Below are 16,085 nucleotides of genomic sequence, written 5' to 3' on the forward strand. Positions count from 1 at the left end.
GCGGAAAACTTCACACTTTCTGATAGCTTAAAATATCTTACATTTGCTGTCCAAAACATAAGGACCCCCCAACAAGAAAACACTGTTCTCACCAGTTTGATTAATATTGACTCAAGAGGCTTGCTTGGAGAACAATAAAACCTTAATTCACAGAATAACCAATTCATCTTTATCTGTCAGTACTAGGGTGTTGTACCACATCTCATACACATCTCCAATCTTTTTACAGTCTTTAAAGGCCCCATATATAATTTTATGCAATTGATAAGAACTATCAGGTTAATGTTAAGCAAAAAACTGATCTGGACTACACATTATACATTAAATCAGTGTCAGAAATATTATTAAAATTAAAACATACTAGTTCCAGCTAGATTGCTCTGACTTCCAATATACTTAGCCATGGACATACAGGCTGTCCTCAGATAAGGCTGAATGCTATATTTCTTATCTATGCAGCTGCTACAACTGTTATTAGGTCGTAAAGGAGGGCATTACCTCTTTATCGTCATGCCGTCTGCGGATAATTTCTTCTGGAGTTTCCATATAATCAACTGGTGCAAAATGCCTTGGTGATTCTGAATCTACTTCAAAACAACATAAGGAAGTTAAAATACAGATGGATTTATCTAGCATAACCAGAAAGGAAAAAAGTAGATATTTTTAAACGATTTGTTTCCATTCTGACAATAAGGATTCTCAATTGCTGTTGACCGAATTGCCAATCAGATGCCCAATAATTTATCCATTTTCATTTTTTTCCCTTTTGGGCTGTACTTGTGAACAAAGATCAAAAAAAAAAAAAAAAAGGGAGAAAATAACAGTATGGGAAAGTGTAAAGACATAGAAGGACTTTGTGAAGAAAAGATTCGCTGCCATCAAAAGTATGATTTGGCATTTTACTGTTGAGAAAAGTTTAATACACACACGCGCACACACACACAACTAGACCTTGAGAAACTACTCCTTAAAGGAAATCATCTGGGTTTGTTTTGTATTCCCATGTGTGCAAATGATATAGGGCTAGAAACATCTCATGTTGAGATTCTTGCATCCCCAGAGTTGCTTGAGAGACAAACTGAAACTGATGTGATTAGAAAGGCAGTGGAAATTGTTTCTCAGAAGGGCAGCTGTAAACAAGTCCTGAACAAAAATGTCCAGCAAAACACGCAAAGGACATTAGACACACGAGGGGAAAAAACAGAGAGTCATGGGAGGCAAAGGTGGGGAGTAAAAATGCAAGGGTTGTGGAAGAAAAGGGGAGGGAAAAGGAAGCAAGAAGACAGATGAAGGGACACTGGTAAAGAATACAAAAAGCCACCTCCTAGGTACGTCCCAAGTTCACTTTGCGGGTTGTTGTTTGTGTCCAGGCTGTGACAGAGGGCATATGGAACAGGGTTCATATTGTTTAAGGAGTCAGGAGTGTCAGCCCGGCCCATGAAGCTATCTTGGCTAGATCCATTGGTGGGGAAGTAGCTAAGCCTCTCCACAATGTCATAGGAAGACAGGCGCATGGGGGCTAGAGGCCTGCTTCTGGTGGAGCACAGTTGGTGCTGGAAATGGTGACTCTTCTCTCCTATGCCTCCCTGCAGCTGTATAGGGTCACCTGGGCTCTCAGGGCTGGGTACTGCCAGGCTTCCCGGGCAGTCTAGGGGTGGAGTCCTGCGGGATTTGTGTTGGAAGGGCTTTTTCAATCGGAAGGGCAGCGGGCTCATTAGGTAGACATTTCTGGGAAGCATGTGTTTGTCTCCATAGACATCCCCTTTGGAATCAGGGCTCCTGGAGGCCTGCTGCTGCTCATGCCTTCGGATGGTAGTGAACCTGGTGTAGGAAGCTGGGCATGTGCCTTTGCATCTGTTGATTTTACGCTTCTGAGGCCCACTGAGGTTGCTGCTGTCACCGCTGTCGTTGGATGCATTTGAGAGGAGATCTATCTCATCCGTGCAAGCTGAAAGCGTGTCCATAGGGATGGCATCACTGGCATCTGAAGCAGTGTCCTCCACGTTGCTGCAGGAGCGAGAGGATTTATCTGCCAAACTGGTAGCATCCTTCTCTTCTTGGTGTGCTTTTGGCAAATCCAGAAGAAACTCTGCAGAGTAGGCTGAACTGAGGCAAGTTTTAGACTGGAGAGAAGTGGTGAGTTTGTTTTGTCCAGTGGAAAAGTCAAGTGAGGGCATTGATCGGGATCTCTGGATCAGCTGCTCAAAGGCACTGATACGGGAGGAAACGGTGTGTTTGGGGATCTGCTCTGAATCCTCTCGACTAAGGCTGTGCTCCATCCTGTCCTTTGCTTCGTTCTCAAACTGAGATGCAATATCCCTCACACTGCAGGAGGAGACTGTGCTCAAATGGATCCTGGACCGGTTGATCTGGTGCATGTCTTTATACAGCATTGTAAACTCCATCCCACTCTTCTTGGAGGCAGGGAACAGGTAGCCTTTCCTAGAATTGGTTCCATACTCCTGCAGGCTCATGGTACTGCCAGATTTGATAGCATACTCCTCCTTCGACTTCATCAACATGTTTTCTATGCTTTCCCCTATGTCTACCATGAAAGCTTTTTTATTATCAAACAAGGTAATGGAGCTACGAAGGTTTTCGCAGCTTTGAGCTTTCTCATGAGGCAGCAAGATACCGTTCTTGTTCTGCACAAGAACATCTGGAGCTGCTAGTCTAGGTTTGAATTTAGAAGGGAGGATTTCAGTAATGCAGACTTTTGCAGCTGATAAGGGCTTCTTATGTTTACATGCGTGACCTAACATACCAGTATGACTAGCGTTAAAGGTTCGGCTATTAACTGAAGAGGGTGCAGTCATATGAGCATTCCCACCTTTACGATCCACTGGTAAGCATGCAGAACAAAATAAATACAACCTGTTAGCTTAAGTGCTAGAAAGCTGTTGAGAAAGGAGAAAGAACATGCTTGGATTTCATAAAATGCACTGTAAAGAAACAAAGTTTCAAACCAAAGAAAAGCAGGCAGAAACTGCACAACAAGCCACGCTTATGGGAGTAGGCGAAGTGCTGCTAACATCTCTAAAATGAGAGGCTTGGCCAGAAGCAGACCTGGAGCATTGTGAAGGTACCCTCCTAAAAAAGTGCTAGCACATCAGCTTTTAGGAAAGCTGCAGCACCATGGAAAAGGGCAGCTGAATTCTGGGCAGGATCAGGGTGTCAGCAAGAATGCAGGGGCACTAACATTGCAAAAATGGCTCAATACTAAGCTTGTAATCACACCTACTATGGTCTCATCACAGTGCTTGCCAAACAGTTTATTTCTGGGAGGAAGATGACAATTTGTGGCTGACTGCTAGCACATCCAGGCCACAGCAGCTCGTGTTGCTCAAGAACAGCCTTCTTCGAGAGTCCCCATACTAGGAATAAGCCAAGTGTCCTTCAGACACTGTGGTTGGCCATATTTGCTTTAAAAATCAAGGAGTCAGATCAGGACACTACTTTTTTTTAAAATTCAGATCCAGTCTGGTTTCAGCTTAGACTGCAGTTTTTAGGTCAGTTTCCAATTTGAATTTAAACTTGGATGTCAAAATCACCATTCAGGTTCAATTGCCTTTTGGGAAATAATAACTGTTTGAACAGATTTTTTTTGTTCAGACCCAGTTTGACTCCCAGCCCTACAGGCCTGACATAATGCTGAAAACAGCTGAAAGATGGAGACAGAGAGAGACCTTTTTGGTATGATGTACTATTTTTAGGGAGAGCAGTTCAGAAAGCCAATGCATTCTTTCCTCAGTCCTCTCCCCATCTGAAGCCATTTTTAGGTTGAAGTTGGCTCACGATATATTCGCCCATACAGCTCCCTGACAGGAATCAGGCTCTTCCTTGTCCCAATCTAGAGAGTCCATGATGGGGGAAGGAAAGAGGAAGAGATGCAGCGGTCCCTGCTGCCTCCCTGTTTCAGAACCTGCAGGGCATTGCTGGTTCACAGTGTCCCATGCATTCTCCACACACCCCTGGCAGGCAGGAGGCTGTGGAGCACACAGTTCCAGCTACATCAAGGTAGCCAGGCCAGCAGAAATGGTGTGGCCCACTGAGATACCACAGCAGGAAGAGCTCTAGCATGGCAAGGTAGTGGGAGCAGATGGATAACAAGGCCAGCCTAAGCAGCCTTGAGGAAGAACATGAGGGTACGGGGTGTGGTTGATGTGCTGGATGGAGCAAGCTGGTCTCTCTTGGAAAGAGGAACCTGGATCAGATAAAGGGGTCACGAAATTTTTGGCCAGTTTGGTCTAAGACAAAAATGGAGGGAAAACTGGGGATGGCAAAGAGCGAGGACAAGGAAACCTCAACTTGCTTGAGGACTATCAACCTTGCAGCAGTTCGCACCGTTATCACCTGTCTTTTGACACTGTGCAGAATGAAGAGGTTAGTGCCCTGATCACCTACCTTTTGTGGAAGCAGAGCTAGAAGGTCGCTTGAGGCCACTCAGCCCCTGGAATGGGATATCTCCACCTTCCAGCACACTCTTGTAAATCTGCCTTTCATTCTCCAGGCCAGCAGGGTCTGGTTCTGATTCCCTCTTCACTGGTTGGTAGTTGGGTGAATACGCAGAGCTGGAAAACACGAAAGAGGAGGGACACCAGTGAGTCATTTCTGTTTGCTGAGGGCTTCCTGCAGAGTAAGATAAAACCACACTTGTGAACACAGAATAAACTGAGTATGAAGAATTGGTTCTGAATGAAGAACACGACATTTCCATAATGTTCTAGATTTGGCACTACCATAGCATTCTCCACCTGCGGAAACTCTCCCAGCTCAGTCCCACAGAAAACAGGTGGCAGAAAACCACACCTTCTTTATTTCACAGATGAGACAAGAGAGTCACAGAGCAGATGCACCATTTCTTTACAGACACAAATTCACTTGCTAGCTGGAAGTAGCACAAATAACTTTCGGCTCCCAGCCCTCTCTCCTTAAACACTAGCCATGCCTTGTACCCTGCTTACAAAGCACAGCTGCTCAGGTGTTCATCCTAACCAATTCAGCTTCCCAGTTAACACTATAGTTCACGACTCCCAGAGCAATTTCTGAATCCCACTGGTGGGGGACCATGCAGAGAAGAAACAGTATGGGGCTACTGACACTACTGGTTTAAATACCAAAGAAATTCCCAGATGTACAGAATTCTGCTCAGCTTTTCCTCAGGCTTCCACTACAGGGAATGAAAAACCCTGGACTCTGGGTCTACCATGCAGCTATATAAATAAAATGCTGTTAAAATGAGTACAATTTTAATTTCTTTGGCTTTTAAAGACTGAACATTCATCACAAATCCCTTTCCTCAGACAGGAATCTGAGTACAAATATGCCCCTACATCTGATTTCTAGATCTCTCTCTAAAAAAAATAATTGACAATGCCATGGTATAAATGGCCTTGCCAGGTACAAAAGACTTACTGAGCAATCAGGCAGACAGTGTTTTTCTAAAAGCTAAATTCATCTGATACCAGTTTTTACGCTGAACTGGGCCTTCAGAATAAGATGCAGTTTCACACAAAGCTATTTTGGGGCCAAAGCATGACTGCTGGAAAGCTTGAAAAATAAAAAAGCATGGCATTTGCCAATTCATGGAAACATTTTGAAAGCCAGTGAACATTGTCATGGCCAGGAGTGATTCAAACTTCTGTAAGTGTGGAAATGCTTGTGGTTATGCGTGCTTGTTGTGGGTAGATTTGTACATGCATCTGTTTATTTTGGATACATGCTGTGTTTATGGGGAAAGAGAAAGATTTCAAATACATAGGGGACTGGCTACAGAGGTGGAATTACACAACGTCTGGATCACAGAGAAGATTTTACTTTCTGGACAAGGAAAACCAGGTCATATGCAGTCTCATAAATTACTTTCTGGAGTAAAAGTTCATGAAAAGCACCACAAAAGAGAAAGGGAATACTGTCACCTTTTCAACCTAGGCAATGCTCAAACAGACCAACAGCTGCAGAGGATTTGTGTCTTATGGGGGTTATCCCAGTGCTTCTCTTTGTCAGGTTCACTGACAAGGAGCCCTGCCTCCTGAAGCTGCAGGGAATAATGACTGCCCTGAAGTTCCTCACCTGGGAAGTAAAAGCATTTTAGCCTAATTGTTAAAAACCAAAGAGTTAAAACTATCCACCTTTCAGAACACAGTTGGGGAGACAGGAGGCCTTTGGCAGAGCTCTTTTACCAATTGCTCCCTTATTAGGGCTAAAGCAGGCTGCAACATCAGAATCAGGTAAACAGACAGAAGAGCAACATTGCAAAAAAGCCAATAAACTCCAGGTATCTTTTCTCCCTGCTCTCTAAAGATGGGGCAGTGAAGAATGTGCAACTCTCACACCAGGCCTCACTGTTTTGTCCCATTCCCAGACCATTCCTTCACTGGCTCAGGCACTAGCATGCCTGTGTGCTTTTGGTGGTGTCAGAAAGGCCACAGACAGTGCTGCTGTGGGCGGAAACCTTAGCAGTTTGGCAAATATAAGCTTTTTACGCTAATGCCTGAGATTTTAATTTATCTTATTGCTCTCTCCCTACCAAAGCAAAACAGTCATAGGAGCAAACAACAAAATACAGCAGTGTGCAAGTTTCTCAGCACAATGAGCACAAACAGAAGGCAACAGAGTTGAAAGAAGTACAAGAGACCTCTAAGGCAGCCCCAGAGGGGTGGTGAACACGTGATATTAATGGGTGTCTGGAAAAGAACATGCCTTTCCTAACAACCATCCATGCAGAGAGGATAGCTGCGCCTACAGACAACGTTAAGCACTCAGTCCAATTACAAGGAGCAGCAGCTTCCCAGTAGGAGCTGGCTCCACAGCTCAAGTACCTTAGTACAGCTTAAGTAACTCAGTACAACTCAGCATCTTGATCTGGATTTGTTTTGTGTGTGTGTGCGTTCCTCTTTTAAAACAAATCAGCTCCATGTGCAACTAATTTAGACAGAGTTTACTGTTTATTATGTATTCCTTCAGAAAAGCAAAGCCACATAGAACTTTAGAAATCTAATTTAGATCTTTTTTTCTATAGAGAATTATCATTACTACTATCACTGTTCCCCTCCTGGAAGCTGGAAAACTACTTCCTTCCATCAACAGCATCCTTTTGATCTGGTGCATGTAACTGGGAATATCTAACAGGAGCTAATCTATCATACATGTGTATCAGAAACAAACTTTGTTTATTCCACACAATGAAGTTACTTGCATGAAGTTACAATCAATTCGCAAACTACATCATGATGGAGATTAAAAAACCAACCAACCAAACAACAACAAAACCAGACCTTAAAGTCATTGCCTAGCATAAACAGCAGTTCTTATCTAGACAGTAAAATTACTTATGTAATTACTTCAAAATTCATTCAAGATCAAAGAGCAGATATTGTACCTGGACTCATCTAAAGCACCTGTATATTTCTCATGGTACACACATTTGTCTATATCCATCACCAAAAAATAAAGCCAACCCATTTCCAACACCCAAAACCCAGTCCTACATGCCCTCAGATGGTAAAAGAGATATCAAAAAGCAATTGGAAAACTTACTATGAAGAATGGTCTGTGGAAGTCTCCAGAGGAGTGACACCTGCTGTATTCTGCAAAAATCCAAACAAAAGTCACTGGCACACACTCACGCATGGCGAGAAAGACAAAGGCTTGCCTAAGTAATTTTCCATCTACTGCTTGAATATTAGCCTTTAGAAGACATTGAGGTTTAAGTCTAAATGAAATTTAAGCTGTCAATGTCTTTGCAGAAAAGTGACAATTTTCCCAAGTTCCTTCAGGGCAGTGACAGATTTTTAGCACAGAAGATGCCTTTTCGCAGAGCCTATTATTTGTCTGCAAATGAGTCATTGTGAATAAAGCCAAAAGCAAGAAGAGACAACCAGCTGGGCCATGACCAGGAGACACATGCTCATAATTATTTCCCCAAGCTTTTTCCCCAACCCGTCACTGCCTACCTTTGCCTTAAAGGTATATTACATTTCTGCAGCAAAACACTCCCCAGCATTCAAAAAATAATACCAAAGCACTAACAAGTAAAGCAATGTTTCAGTACAGTTTCCTTACTTAAGAGAAGCAATGCCAGCTGCACAGGTTCAATTGCAAAAGCCAGTTCTTATCCGCTTGCTTTAAATCCATCTAACACTTCCTAGGCACATTATTTAAAAAATTAAAGGCAATTTTAGAAGAAATGCTCTATCTTGGTAACTATCTGAGAATTCCTATGCAGAAAGAAAGAGCAGCTTTGTTCAGGTGCTGGTGAAATGGCGCAGCTTCAAACAAATAAACAAACAAACAAAAAAAGAAAATCAATCACAACAGAATAAAATAGAAAAAATGGCGTGTGACCAAATTAATCTATTGCATCATGGTTCGGGTCCTGCAGACCTCAAAACCGCAGCAGCAGCTGACCTGCCCTAGAAGGCCCTGGCAAGGTGCAGCATAAGAAAAATTGTGTAAAATCTCTTGGGAATATCCAAATCGTGGACAGGCATGAGCTTCTAGGAGACAGCAGGGCTTGTATGAAGGGAGGGTAGATGGCAACACGCTTGAAAGGCACGAGATGATGACGTGACGCCAACCAAGAATTTTAAGCTGATTGCTGCTGCCTATTCATGTGAAAAATAGGGGCTTTTTTGCAGACACTGAACTCCAAATCCTAAAGGGAGATCTGAGGGGGAGGGAGGGGTTGGGCAGCTGAAAGGGAATGGGGGATAGAGGAAATCACTGCAGATATATCTGTATCTGAAATGCATTTCAAGCTGGATTCTCAGCATCATGTTCTATTATTTCTGACAGCAACACAGCAAGCCATGCAGTCAGAACGGTCAGAACCATTATTTATCCCAACCTCATTTAATAATCATCCAGCAGTGAATAGATTAGAGCAGAGAGTTTGGAAACAGGGATTGGCAGCATGAAAAGAATAGGAAATACCTTCTGTGGCTTTTTATGTGGTGCTTTATAAAGCTTCTCCATTTTTTCTAAATCTGCCTCTAACTCAGTCTGGTAGAGGTAGAGGTCTTTTTCTAGATCAGTCTGGTTAAAGAAGGAGAAGAAGAATGGGAAAATAATGCTTAGGGTTAGGGGAAACCAAAGGAATGTTAATTATTAAAAAAAAAAAAAAAAAAAAAAAAAGGCGAGCCTTTTAATCAAAAAAAGACAAAGATGGTTTGGACAATACAAAGAAATTCACCAGTAATTAATCATGATTCAATCATTACAGAAGAAATAGCTTTAAGCATTTAACACTGAAAATTAAGAGATGCACAGGCCTGCTAGAATCTAATTCTACAAACCATAAAGTTATAAAACCCACCTGTAAAAAAAAAAAAAAGACACTGTAACAATATGCAATATGCTGTTAGTATCATTATCATTGCAAGATAGCAAAACCACCACTCTAAATTATGGCTGATTATGCTTTAAGAATTGTTTATTAAATCAATTTACTAGCTACTTAATTGTTAGGCTAATGAGCTCAAGCCCAATTAAAACAAATCACTCACAAGCACACAAAACCCAAGCAATGCTACAAAAAAAATAAAAAGGAAAACCACATACACACATACATACGCACTAGATGCTGTAGTACAACGTACGTGAGACACAATTACCTTTCTATCCTCTCTAGTAAGGATAGAGCAATCTCCAGGAGTATAATCCCAAATCTTTTTTGGAGGCTGATGGAAAGCAGAGGAAGGAAATGAGGAAATGAAGATAAGGAAAGACATCACAGAGAATATGGAAACTGGATTAGAACAGAGAGGGAATACAACAGGGGATTTGCATCAACATGGAAAAGAAGTTAAAAAAACCCCAAACACAACAGGGAAAGAGAGATAGAAAGAGGGATAAATCTGCTATAGCACAAATATTAAGAGATCATGGGCGGTAAAAGGGAGCACACATGCAGTCTGGGAGGGGCTGTTTACAGTAGTGTTTGAGGAAATTTTTATTTTTGCAAGGTAATCTAAGGGATTTTGGACTCTCTAGAGGGAGCCCACAGCTGGTGGTTAAAGCATTCTTAGCACAAAAACCAAACAAAGTAGGGGGGGGAAAGGGGGGAAACACACAGTCATAAAAAGCATTTGTTTTGCTCATTCTTCTTTTCAAAAGGAAAGGGTAAAAAAAGGGCCTCTGATAAAAAAACAAAACAAAACAAAACAAAACAGAGGATCTTTCCCCCCCTCACACCAGACTATGAATACATACCAGGTGAACAAATGGCTGAATTTCCAGAGGTGGCATTGTGGGGTAATGAGAATGCAGAGTTGTTATTCTTTATTTCATTCATTTGAGGTTTTGCTTGTGGGGGATTTTGGTGGAAAGAGTGGGACATGTTGAAGTTTGGGGACTAGTTATTTAAAATTAATCCTATAGGTGAAGGCGTCAATTTCCAAATAGGATTTTCCTGTTTGGATGCACATGTGCACATATTCAAAGTAAAAGACCTTTGTCCTGACACTCCTATCCAAATGTCATGCTAATACCTTTGTTTCACCAGATATGCACCTCTCACTAATATGCTCAAAAAGACTTTATTCTTACTTCATGAAATCAGAATACATCTGCTGTTTCAAAACAAAAATAACCTGTTGTCTGGCATTTGGACAGCCACTCTGTGGATGCAAATACTAAATACCTATTTCTTATCCATCAAATCAGCAACTGCAGGAGCGTAAATGGTGTTGTAAAGATTTAGGTCTAAGTTTGGGAGCAAGGAACTGAAGGTAAGGAGGTAAGAAGACAGGATACACACCCTTTTTTCCAGCCCCCTGCTTCTCCATTTATAGCAAAGAGTTTACTCAGTGCTATCTCAGGAAGGGCTGGGAGAAAGTCCCTGTGTGTGTGATCCCACAATCACAGCAGATGACAACAGAGCTCCAGACTGACCGAACGTCAAGTTTCACAGATGGGCTCCATGGAGCTGCATAGCCATGGGTCAGGAGGAAGGAGTGCATGGGGATTTGGTCCCAGCAGCACAATGAAAAAGCATCCATACTGCAGAGACTGATCTACCTGTCTGCAGGGCACATGCATGTCCATGGAGTTGCCCAGAAATGCATCTGGGATGTTGGTCCAGGAAAGTGTTATTCAGCTGCCCTAAGAAGCACATATGTCTTCTACAATGGGGAGAGCCCCATCCCGGCTATTCAGTGTCTTTGGAGAACTACACCCACAGACTTAGGAGAATCCTTAGGAGAATCCTTTTACTACAGGTGTTTCCCATCCATGTCACATAGCTGCAAATAAAGTCAGAAAGCCAGGGGAAAACACACCTGTAGAAGCATGCCTGTAGAAGTACATCTTATCTTCAGCAGTGGGAAAAAAAGCTGGAACAAATAGAATCTTTGAAAATCCCAGGCACTAGCAAACATCAGTTTAAACTCTCTGGTTAGTCATGAGACTTAGCCACCACCTGGTCACAAAAATCTTGTCCTCTCCTGATCAGAGTGAGCAAAACTACAAAAAGAATGCTCCTTTGGCTGTGGTAAAGAAGCTCAGAGGGAGCTTTGCTAGCTATAGAAGTCTGAGATGGCATCCTCAATTTAAGTGCTTGATACCAAAGTACAGAATACTACATTCATAGTGATCAGGGCACATGGTTGTACGGCTCTGGAACTAGGGCAAGTGGACATGATGGATTGTTGATGTAGCCTGAGATGTTCTCTTAAGAAGCAAGGCCAAGTCTGCATGACTAAAAGCATAAATGCATGCTTCTAGAGGAATAGATATACCCTCACTCCTAGAAAGGCCCAAGAGCATAAATATTCACCTTTCTCTGACACGTTTTCCATTAACTTACACTAACTCCAAGGATCATGGAGATACAAACATTCATTAATTTCAAGAGCATAGGGTGATTAATTATGCAGCAGCAAAGAGAGCCAGGTTTCTTCTCGCTTCATGGAAATCTTACACTGTGACAGCTTGTGAAGAGTTAAATACTTACACTGATATCACTAAAAAGCCCCAGTGAGGTCGGTTTTACCTGACTTCTACTGCCTAAAAGTTAGGGGGTTTCATTTCAAACACTATTGAAGCTCTTTCTTTGACTTAGGATGGAAGATTCATAGCTATAATACATAGCTATGACAAAATGGACTACCATACAGCCCATATGCATGTTTGATTTTCAGCAAAAATTCCACTATTTCTATGATGTGATCAGACTGGGCACTCAACCTCAGGCAGCTACATTCTGTGCAGAGAAATTTTGTTACTTGCATGACAACAAAGGCTAGATTTAAAGAAAACCTGTTCTCTGGTGTCCATGTGCAGTTGCAGTTGCTAGCACTGAATTTTAAAATGTAATTCTGTTTTGCTGTACATGCAGGGAAATCTCAGTAGCACTCAAAAAATGGTGTGCATGGGAAATTGGTGACTGGCCTCCAGGAGAAGGGAGAAACAACCACTACACTTGAGTAGATGTAAGAGGCTGATACTGATCCTCTGGTGCAGTAAGAGTAGCTTATTAAATAGTATTTAATAATGAAGTTAACAGTGTTTAACCAGTAAGAACCAGGCCATAAAATGCTTTAAAGTCACATTTTTTCCAGTCGCCATGACCACTGTTGTGTTCTCTCCATCAAAATGTCCTTTGTTATATTGAATAATTAAGCTTTACTTCATCTTTTCCAGAGTGGGAAATCAAGGCTTTTTTTTCTTTTTTTCTTTTTTTTTCCCTTTCCGCACACATAGCAACACATTTGTAAAGAAAGCACACTGTTCTCAGACTCTTTTGCTTTCAGGGAATAGCAAGGGCTATTCAATACAGACTGATGCACCCCATTTAGGCAATCGCAGCTACATGTATAAGGAAATGAGCAGGAAACAGAGTCATGATCTGTTTATGGATAGCTGGAAATTACTGACCTACAGTTTACAAGCCAAGGCCAGGAATAAATGAGTGATTCACCTTGACTTAAAGCCACCTATCAGCCATCCAAGATCTTGTTAGGCAGAGGGAGAATAAGGGCTTTGAATTAGGCCTTTCAGTTATGAGAACAAAGCATTACTTCTACACATTAACAACAAAAATGCAGCTTGAACTATGGTGTGTGAAAAAATATTGCCTTATTGATACATATGGCTGGAAGGTGGGGAATGTCTGTAAAGACAAAAACACTTAAAGTGGTCACAGAACAGCTGCTTTGCATCAGTACCAGAGTGATGTTATGAAAAATCACATTTCTAAATAAGTGAGGCAACTGTTCCAGATTTAAGGCCTATCAAAAGAATGTGACAATCATTAAAATAAGGAGGGAAGGGGAGGGGTCAAAAAGAAAAAAAAAGCAGGTTGACTTCATTGGTCATCGCAACTATCAAACTTACCGGTTTCCCAAACTCCAATTCCGAAAAGAATTTATACCAAGGTTCATTCTTTAAATCTATCTCTTCTGGGCTTATATCCCGAGTCTAAAGGAGTTGGTGACAGGGGAATGGAAGAAAGAGAAGGATAACATTATGCAAAGAATACACGGAAAGGGACTGTTAAAGATGCAGATTCCATGGTTCCCATTCTAAAATGTAGATATTTCACCTTATAATTTGGAAGTTCTGTAGCACTTCTCTCACAATGGCCATGAACTGCTTTGCAAACATCAGTTAAGCCTAATGGCATCATTTTTTTGTGAGCGACATGAATATGAATGAATTGCATTTTACAGATCAGGAGACCCACACAGAGAGAGATAACGCTGCTTGCCCAGAGTCACAGGGAGACTCAGTGGAAGAGCTGGGAGTCAACCAGTCCCTCAGTCCTACTGTCAGACACTCCATTGAGTCCAAAGCTGCATGTACTTAGAAATTTTTTTTTGATCTTCATTTGGTTAAAAATAGAGATTCAGTGAGACCTGAATCAAATACTGCATCTTTAACAGCACATGAGTATGTGAGAAACCCTGTTCTATACACTGCAAACAGAGTGAATGGTGGTTTTCTGAATCAAAGGAGACAAGTCAGAGAGAGCGCATCCTTGAAAGATCTCTGAAGGGATGGATAGAGAGACAATATTACTTGTTTCTTCACAAATAAATGTTAGAGAATCAGAGACAAAACTACAAAGAAGGAAAAATCAGACAGGACAGAAAATAGTACAGTTGAAAAGTAAGTTCCCTTTTGTTCATACAATCTGTTTTAATGAAACAAAAAAAGTTGAACTAGTTGTAGCTGTTTAAAAACATTACTGGTGAGATAAGAGAATAAAGTCCATTGCTGAGGGTTATGAGGTGCCACCCTCATAAAGACATCTAGTGAACTCTTGTATTTCAGTGTACCTAGTCTTAGACATAATGGATCTCCATGCATTAAAAATATAACACATTATGTCTGATATGCCAGTGTGATTCCAAGTGCTCTATCACAACAAGCGATGAGCCACACACATGCACAGAGAGCCAGCACGAAGTGTCTTGATGCAAGTCATCCTGTGATGAGGTTACTGAGACAGCAGGGAGTTCCCAACAGTGCTGGGCTTTGCAAGGTGTCCCAAACTCTGACACAGCCATTAGACATCACAACAAATGCCCTAGGACAAGAGCTCATGAGTGATCTGAAGGCGAAGCAATGCTTCAATATGAAAGGATAAATCATTACATCTTGTTTGATCTCCAGTGGTCTCAGGAATATTTGACTATTTCTTAAAGGCACAACAGAAGCAATGCCTCCATTTTCTTCTTTACTGCACTCCAACCAGAAGTACTCATCTTGTTATATATCTGCCTTTACATGGAAAGAAAGCCCACTGACATTAACGAGAGGCTCTTCATTGCTCTGAAGAGGTTTTGGATTGAAATTCTGATAGTCATAGGTGTGACTGCACATGGGTGTGATTTGTGATATCACAAATCTCCTGCAACCTCCTTGAAAGATCTAGTTGCTAATCACTATATTAGTGTTGTATTTAATGAAACTGATAGAGACCATGAAGCCACTTCTTCAGGACCTCCTTTCTTCTATGATCAATGGCTTGAAATTAAAGCTGAAAAAGTAACATTGTAACATTCTTCTTGTCTTTGATAAGCTTTGTACGATTTTTCTCAATTATGCTGATGATGGCCCTTCAAATTAACACCTATATAGAACAATTACATCTTCCTGTACCATTTCTAGCACTTACACACTTACATCATTGAATGACACCTTGAGTGAGCTCTGGTGATTTATGCAGGACTGGCTTAGGAGGTTAGCATCACCTTTCTGCTCTCTGCCCTGCTCCTTGCCAAGCATTCTCAGCCAAGCCTGCAGAATGAGACTTTTGTATGTCCTCTAGCTGTCACAATTCACAGTAGTTCTCACTGATTCAAACTGGAATTGGTAAAACCTCACTTGGTACTTCAGGTTACACACTGGCATAGCTGGAGAGCCAGCTCACATTAAGTTTTGCCACCTCTGTCACAGAAGTAGTGAAATCCAGCTGAGGAAAAAAGCAGCCCTAGGGAGATGGCCAAGCCCTAATGCACCTCAGAGGCATCCCCTGAGGTACACTGCAGGCACTCTAAACATTAGGCGTTCAGTGTTTAAAGCATCAGAGGAACACAGAAACTGAACCAGCCTGCTTTGTTGCATAATGCATTCAACCCTCCTGCACCAACTAACACTGTGCAATAGAAAAAACACAGCTGGCAAAACAGCTGCTGAACAGGTCATAATGTCAAACATGGATTAAAAACTACGGTTAGTGATCCATACTTAACACAGAAAACAACACGTCGAAAAGCAAAGAATTCTCAATCCCCCTGGATCTTGCTTTAAAGAGAACAAAAATGTTAGGAAGTTATTAAAAACAAAAATCAGTTATTAAAACAAAATATACAGGAAATATATAATGAGCATTGCAATGTAAGCATAAGGAATCCTACCTAAATGGAACTGGACAAGCACTTGAGGAGTATTTTACAATCACAGGATAAAGGCACAACATAGTATAAAAGAAATATTACCATCTTTTCATTGTTCAGAACTGAAGACTTTCCTGGCTGATAGTCATAAATGCTCCTAGGCTCTGCACGGTATTTTCTGGTGTCCACCTTCTTGTCTGGAGGCTCCCAGTCAGTCCTGAGGAAAGAAAGATCAGCTAATCC

The 16,085-nt window shown here is 41.6% G+C and overlaps 1 protein-coding gene across 1 annotated transcript in view; it reads right to left on the bottom strand.

Moving 5' to 3' along the window:
• SORBS1 (sorbin and SH3 domain containing 1) overlaps window positions 1-16,085 on the bottom strand; it is a gene marked incomplete at its 5' end in the record, with an annotated part of 78,951 nt that overhangs the window by 20,024 nt on the left and 42,842 nt on the right. The window contains 9 exons of the mRNA XM_080621163.1: window positions 499-584; window positions 1,322-2,842; window positions 4,405-4,571; window positions 7,540-7,589; window positions 8,935-9,036; window positions 9,615-9,680; window positions 10,213-10,227; window positions 13,336-13,419; window positions 15,945-16,059. Of these exons, the coding sequence (XP_080477289.1) occupies window positions 499-584; window positions 1,322-2,842; window positions 4,405-4,571; window positions 7,540-7,589; window positions 8,935-9,036; window positions 9,615-9,680; window positions 10,213-10,227; window positions 13,336-13,419; window positions 15,945-16,059 (2,206 nt within the window). The remainder of the gene's footprint in view (window positions 1-498; window positions 585-1,321; window positions 2,843-4,404; window positions 4,572-7,539; window positions 7,590-8,934; window positions 9,037-9,614; window positions 9,681-10,212; window positions 10,228-13,335; window positions 13,420-15,944; window positions 16,060-16,085) is intronic.

This window comes from Psittacula echo (genome assembly GCF_963264785.1).
Source record: "Psittacula echo genome assembly, chromosome: 6".
Taxonomy (NCBI): Eukaryota; Metazoa; Chordata; class Aves; order Psittaciformes; family Psittacidae; genus Psittacula; species Psittacula echo.